Source organism: Olea europaea, unplaced genomic scaffold, assembly GCF_002742605.1.
Source record: "Olea europaea var. sylvestris unplaced genomic scaffold, O_europaea_v1 scaffold2079, whole genome shotgun sequence".
Taxonomy (NCBI): Eukaryota; Viridiplantae; Streptophyta; class Magnoliopsida; order Lamiales; family Oleaceae; genus Olea; species Olea europaea.
Window position 1 is genome coordinate 110,198 of NW_019238714.1, and position 7,034 is coordinate 117,231.

The 7,034-nt window shown below is 34.7% G+C and overlaps 1 protein-coding gene across 1 annotated transcript; it reads left to right on the plus strand.

The window, feature by feature from the left end:
* Positions 1-486: 486 nt before the first annotated feature.
* On the plus strand, positions 487-4,343 carry LOC111380012 (receptor-like protein kinase 2). Its single transcript, XM_023003473.1, has 2 exons — positions 487-3,567; positions 3,764-4,343. The coding sequence occupies exons 1-2, from the start codon at positions 621-623 to the stop codon at positions 4,279-4,281; spliced, it is 3,465 nt and encodes a 1,154-aa protein (XP_022859241.1). The 5' UTR covers positions 487-620; the 3' UTR covers positions 4,282-4,343.
* The last annotated feature ends 2,691 nt before the right edge of the window (positions 4,344-7,034 follow it).

Consider the following 7,034-nt stretch of genomic DNA (forward strand, 5'->3'; position numbering starts at 1 on the left):
AAATAGAAATTCAAATTTGATGAATTCATGTGATGAATATTGATTATATTTTTCATTTTAATGGAAAAATAATGAGAAACATGGACTAAATATAAGAATACAAACACTGAGTTGTGTAGTTGTNTGATTATATTTTTCATTTTAATGGAAAAATAATGAGAAACATGGACTAAATATAAGAATACAAACACTGAGTTGTGTAGTTGTACCCAACCGGTCTTCAAAACTCTCGTGTTTACTCGTAAAAGAACCCTAAAGAATCAACCCACACGTACTAGAACTCATTTTGAGTCTTTGACAAGTGTTTGTTTATCGTACCCCACGCTACCCCACCCCAAGCCCACTTATTATTATAATCAATTCTACCAGTAAATTATATGTATGTATATGTTGTATTTATATGTGGACAAACTCACAGTGTGTGTAATGGTGAATTGTTGCAAGGTCTCCAATGTCTAGGTATTCCTTTCTTGGCTGCATTTCTTTAGTATATTTCTTTCGGTGAACATTTTGAGTTTTTTGAGTTTGAGTTCAAATCAAGAAATACACACAGATTGAGAAACCAACAGCAAAACCCAAATTATGCAAACCCGAGAAGAAAGTTTTGGAAATTGAGGCAAATGTTTCCCCTAAGCTCGAGGCACAAATCTTATTACAACCTTGACAGTTTCAAACAAAACCAATTTTTTTCTTCATCACCACCACCTCTCTTGTTTTCTTTAACTTTCTTAGCCACCCTTTTCGCTGCCGCTGTGGCCGCCACCGCCACCAGCCATGAGGGTTCTGTACTGTTTTCATGGCTGCACAGCCCTTCTTCTTCTTCACCTCCACCACCTTTTTCGAACTGGAATGTACTTGATCCTACACCATGCAAATGGAATTACATAACATGCAATTCAAGAGGGTTTGTTACTGAAATCAATATTCTATCAATCCCTCTTGAGCTCCCTTTGCCGTCAAATCTTTCATCGTTTATATATCTTGAGAAACTGGCGATTTCTGATGCAAACATCACTGGAATTATTCCACCAGAAATTGGTGATTGTACTGCACTCAAAGTCATTGACTTGAGCTCAAATGGTCTTGTGGGTATAATCCCTTCAAGCATTGGGAAGCTTCAATCCCTTCAAGATTTGATTTTGAACTCAAATGAATTAACTGGGAAGATCCCAGTTGAGCTATTCAATTGTCAAGGCCTAAAGAACCTTTTGCTTTTCGATAATAAGCTTGATGGAAACTTACCATCAGAGTTAGGCCAATTATCGAGTCTGGAGGTTCTCCGGGCCGGCGGTAACAAAGATATCGCTGGAAAAATCCCCGATGAGCTCGGAAACTGCAGCAATTTGACAGTTTTAGGCCTGGCTGATACGCGGATTTCAGGTTCTTTACCGGCCTCGTTGAGTAATCTCAAGAAGCTGCAGACATTGTCCATATACACCACAATGCTCTCTGGTGAAATCCCACCTGAAATAGGTAACTGCTCTGAGCTTATGAACTTGTATTTGTATGAGAATAGTCTCTCTGGTTCAATTCCAAAAGAGATTGGCGAATTGTCAAAGTTGGAAAAATTGTTATTATGGCAGAATAATTTTATTGGGGAAATTCCAGATGAGATTGGGAATTGCACCAAGTTAATTTCTATAGATTTGTCCTTGAATTCTTTGTCTGGCATTATACCTTGGTCTATTGGTGGTTTAGTTGAGCTTGAAGAACTAATGCTGAGTGATAATAATGTGTCTGGTTCAATTCCTACTGTTCTTTCAAATGCTAGAAGTCTTGTTCAATTGCAGTTCGACACTAATCAGATCTCGGGTTTGATTCCTTCTGAGCTAGGAAAATTGTCAAACCTGGAAGTGTTTTTGGCTTGGCAGAACCAGCTTGAAGGGAGCATTCCTTCAAGTTTGGCTAGTTGTAGCAATCTTCAAGCATTAGATTTGTCTCACAATTCACTCACTGGTATTGTGCCTCCTGGTTTATTTCAACTGCGAAACCTCACTAAGCTTTTGTTGATTTCTAATGATATCTCGGGGTCGATACCTTCAGATATTGGTAACTGCAGTTCCCTAGTTAGACTTAGACTTGGAAACAATCGGATCACGGGTGGAATTCCTAAAGAAATTGGAGGGTTGAAGAGCTTAAATTTTCTTGATTTTTCTGGAAATCGACTTTCCGGGCCATTGCCTGATGAAATTGGAAGTTGCACAGAGTTACAAATGTTGGACCTAAGTAATAATACATTAGAAGGTCCCCTGCTTAACTCCCTATCATCTCTATCTGGGCTTGAGGTTCTTGATGTTTCAAGTAACCGCTTTTCTGGTCCTATTCCAGCAAGTTTTGGCCGTCTTATTTCATTGAGCAAGCTAATGTTGAACAAGAATTCGTTCTCTGGATCAATACCTCCATCAATTAGCCTCTGTTCCAGTCTCCAACTACTTGATCTTAGCAGCAATCAGCTTTCTGGCAGCATTCCTGTGGAGTTGGGTAAAATTGTATCTCTTGAAATAGCTCTCAACCTGAGTTGGAATGGACTCACCGGAGAAATCCCAGCCCAAATTTCTTCACTCAACAAGCTTTCTATATTTGACATTTCGCACAACAAGCTTCAGGGGGATTTGAGTTCTCTTGCTAACCTAGATAACCTCATCTCTCTCAATGTATCTTATAACAATTTCACCGGTTTTCTTCCTGACAACAAGCTCTTTCGCCAGTTAGCATTAACGGACCTGGCTGGAAATCAAGGCCTATGTGCTTTCGGGAGGGACTCATGTTTCTTGGGTAATGCTAAAGGACTAGGAGCGGCGAAACAAGGGAGTGAGATGAGAAGGTCGAGGGTGTTCAAATTAGCAATTGTATTGCTCATTGCTATGACAATTGTGATGGTGATAATGGGAATAATTGCAGTAATTCGAGCTCGTAGAACTATTAGAGGTGATGATGAATCGGAGATTGGAGATTCATTGCCTTGGCAGTTCACTCCATTCCAGAAACTCAACTTTTCGGTACAAGAAGTATTGAGATGCCTTGTAGATTCCAATGTGATAGGAAAAGGATGTTCGGGTGTTGTCTACCGTGCGGATATGGACAATGGGGAAGTCATAGCCGTGAAGAAACTATGGCCCACAGCAATGGCCGCAACTAATGGATGCAACGATGAAAAGTCTGGCGTTCGTGATTCCTTCTCAGCAGAAGTGAAAACGCTCGGTTCAATTCGCCATAAAAACATTGTCAAGTTCTTGGGTTGCTGTTGGAATAAAAACACGAGATTGCTCATGTATGATTATATGCCTAATGGGAGTTTAGGCAGTCTTCTACATGAGAGGAATGGGACACCTCTGGCTTGGGAGCTGAGGTATCAAATTTTGTTAGGGGCAGCTCAAGGACTTGCATATTTACACCATGATTGTGTGCCTCCAATTGTCCATCGAGACATCAAGGCCAATAACATTCTCATTGGTCTTGAATTCGAGCCTTACATTGCGGACTTTGGCCTTGCGAAGCTTGTCGAGGATGGTGATTTTGGTCGGTCTTCAAATACAATTGCAGGTTCCTATGGATACATTGCCCCTGGTAACTATTTCTTCTTTTATTCCATATATTCGATGTTGGAATGCCTTTTATTTGGTCAGTTCTACTTACCATTTTCGCATGCAGATTATACGAAGAAATGAGCCTATATGCAAATTCAAAACTAAGTAGTTAATTTTTCGCCCTTTTCAGCAAGATTAGTTGAAGTGACTGAGTTTTTGTTAATTTTGTTCATCAGAATATGGCTGCATGATGAAGATCACAGAAAAGACTGATGTCTATAGCTACGGCGTCGTTGTATTGGAAGTCTTAACCGGAAAACAAGCAATTGATCCAACGATACCTGATGGACTTCACATAGTTGATTGGGTGAGGCAGAAAAGGGGAGGACTCGAAGTTCTAGATCCAAGTTTGCTATCCCGACCCGAATCCGAGATTGAGGAAATGATGCAGGTATTGGGCATAGCCTTATTATGCGTAAACTCATCGCCCGATGAAAGACCTACTATGAAAGATGTGGCTGCAATGCTCAAGGAAATCAAGAATGAAAGAGAAGAGTTTGCAAAAGTAGATGTCCTCCTCAAGGGCTCTCCCACACCAGAAAATCACGAAAATAAGAACTCGACTGGAGTTCTGGCGACCTCATCGTCAAACCCGCCAATGCAAAGCTTGTACCAGGGAAGCGTCAACACGAGCTTCTCGGCTTCATCATTGTTTTACTCATCTTCTTCTAATATCAAAATGGGGTTCAAGTGAATAATACTTTGTATTAATAAACATAGAAAGGGATTAAATTCGACATTTAGCATCTTATATTAGTCTTTTTTCCCCCCTCAATGGTTTCGAAATTTTTGCTTGTTTTTGGGTTACATGTAAAGAAGTAAAGATGAAGATTATCATGGGAATGAATGAAGCTAACATATGCAGTTTTGTCTATTTGGAGTGTGTCTAAGGTTGATGCATAACAGGATTGACTTGTCTGTCCCAGGTTTTAAGGTTCCATTACAAGTGACGGACAAAGAAATGGGACCCACCTAGAAAATAAAATATTAATCCAACTCAAGAATGCCTCAGCAATGATCATAAATATATAGAAATAATATTAGGCTGTGTTTAATAGGAGTTGAATTCCATAGAAAATGGAATTGGAATTCCAACTTTCCAATTTTTGGGTATTTGATTTTGCCTTTGCGTGTTTGATTGGCAAAAATTTTCAACGAATTCATTTTCCACATTTTGGTGCTACATAGACCTTTTCCTTTTTATGGAGGAAAATGAATTCTCACCAAAATGGTGAGATTTCAATTTCCGGTTTACTGTAGCAACTTTATTTTAATTTTTTTTTTTTGGGTTGGCAATGGAAACAAATTTTAAGAATTATTGAAAAAAAATATTTCCCCTTAATTGACAATTTTCATGTAAAACAAAACCAAACAAACAACAAAAGATAGATGATTTTCTTGAATTTCTTGAATTTTTTTGACAATGGAAACAAATTTTATATCCAATACCAGTAAATTCCATTCATTTAATTGATAATTTTAATGTAAAACAGAGCCAAATAAACATAAAAAACCACTTTTATTTCAACATTTTTCACTTGAAAATTATACCAATCAAACACAATAATTTATATTTTTCAGGAAAATAATTTTTAGTCAATTCAATTCTCTGAAATTCTTTTTCAATTCAGTTCAATTCCATCTTTTCAATCGAACAGATCCTTACTGAAGTAGGCATTTAGCCTCCGTTTGACATCCAATTTAATGAGTTTTGCAATTTTTTTTTTTGGGACAGTATATAGTTCGAAAATAAGAAATTTAATTGTTTTTGCAATTTTTTTTTTTTGGGACAGTATATAGTTCGAAAATAGGAAAAAGTTTAAAATTTACGTGCAAAATGTCTAATCGTGTGAATGTGTTGAAGATAAGTTGGAGAAAACAGAGTCATGATTTATTGGATGTCAAACAAGGGCTTAATTATTTTGAAATTTTAATGGAATATTGAAATTTTATTTTGTCATTTTTGTGAAATATTTGGCCTCTTGATAAGATCGAAAAATGGATTGTGTTTGTCAACTCTAAATTTCATGTTTGAGTTATATTCTTTAAAATTTATTTTTGACTACATATTTTTTTAATAAAATAAATTTTTACGTAAATTTAAAACTTATTTATACTTTTTAATCATGCATTTTCCAAAATTATTCTTTACAAAATTTATTCTAAAAAAAAGTCAAGCAGGGGCTAAATTAGGGCGTGGAGCCAAAAAGATATGTTAGGGTGGACTAAAATTTAAATTTTTTCATACCATAAAAGATGCTCTTTGCCACACGAAATTTAGTTTAAAAGGTTAAACTCAAGACGTTTATGACAAAGTAGATCAAAATGTATTTTTGGACTCTCATGACAAAGTTCTAACAAAAAAATTTTAACTGATGAAATCAAATATAGATCGTATTACTTATTTTGATAATAACATCCATTTTATGGTTAAAATAAATAAATTTTTAACTCACAAATTTAAATAAGTAATATATGAAAAAACACATTAGAAAAAATTTAATTACTTTTAAACTTAGTCGGGAAATACATCCAAACAGCCTAAATAAAAGGAAGGTTTTTAAAAATAGACTAAGAAAGGAAAACATTTGAAAAATAGTCTTCAAACAATCATCCTTCCAAAAATACCCCTTATAGAAAAATTGCAACCAAAGTCACTACTATGTATAAAAACCTTCAAATAGGTCCTCAAGAAAATATAAACCAAAAATCTTTAATTAATTTAAACCCAAATATTATAGAAGATTTTATTGATCTAAGAAATGCAACAGAAAGTGAATTAAATCATTTAGAAGAAGAACTGAAAGGATTCTTTACAGAATATTTAGATCCAAAATTAAAAAATAAAAACGTCTCTATAGATAATAATACAATCAAAACAGAAAATGATATGTATAAATTAATTCTTAATTTGAGAAGAAGAATTAAATAATTAAATAAAATCATTAAAGAAAAAATATTAATAAAAAATAGTGAATTTTATAAATTTTATTGTGACATTTTAGATACTTATAAAGATTTTAATTGGCTCAAAAATATTAACCACTCCGCTGCACACTCCGAATAAATGGTATCAGAGCCATGTTACGAACCAAAAATTATGATGAATATAGTAGATGAAGAAAATATAATTGAAGAATTTTTGAAAAAAGTTGAAAAATATAAAAAAACCTAGTTATCCTTATTTGCCTAAAAACACCACAAATGAAAATTTTGGAGATATACATAAAAGATTAGAAAACCTAGAACATAATCTACAAGTAGGAAATGCTCTTTTAGATAAAAATCTTAAGGGAAAAGATAGGATTATAATTAATCCACCTCAAGATTTTAGGATAACACAAAAAAAAAAAATAATAAAGGGAAAAAATATGAAGAAAAATAATATATGATAACAGACGTAGAAGAAATAGAACAAAAATTCTTAGAATCTACAGGAGAAGAGTA

Bases quoted from the DNA above. Each gene is read 5' to 3' on its own strand.
- LOC111380012 (XM_023003473.1), top strand. From the start codon at position 621: ATGTTTCCCCTAAGCTCGAGGCACAAATCTTATTACAACCTTGACAGT. The intron at 3,568-3,763 runs GTAACTATTTCT...TTTGTTCATCAG, and splicing joins CTATGGATACATTGCCCCTG to AATATGGCTGCATGATGAAG.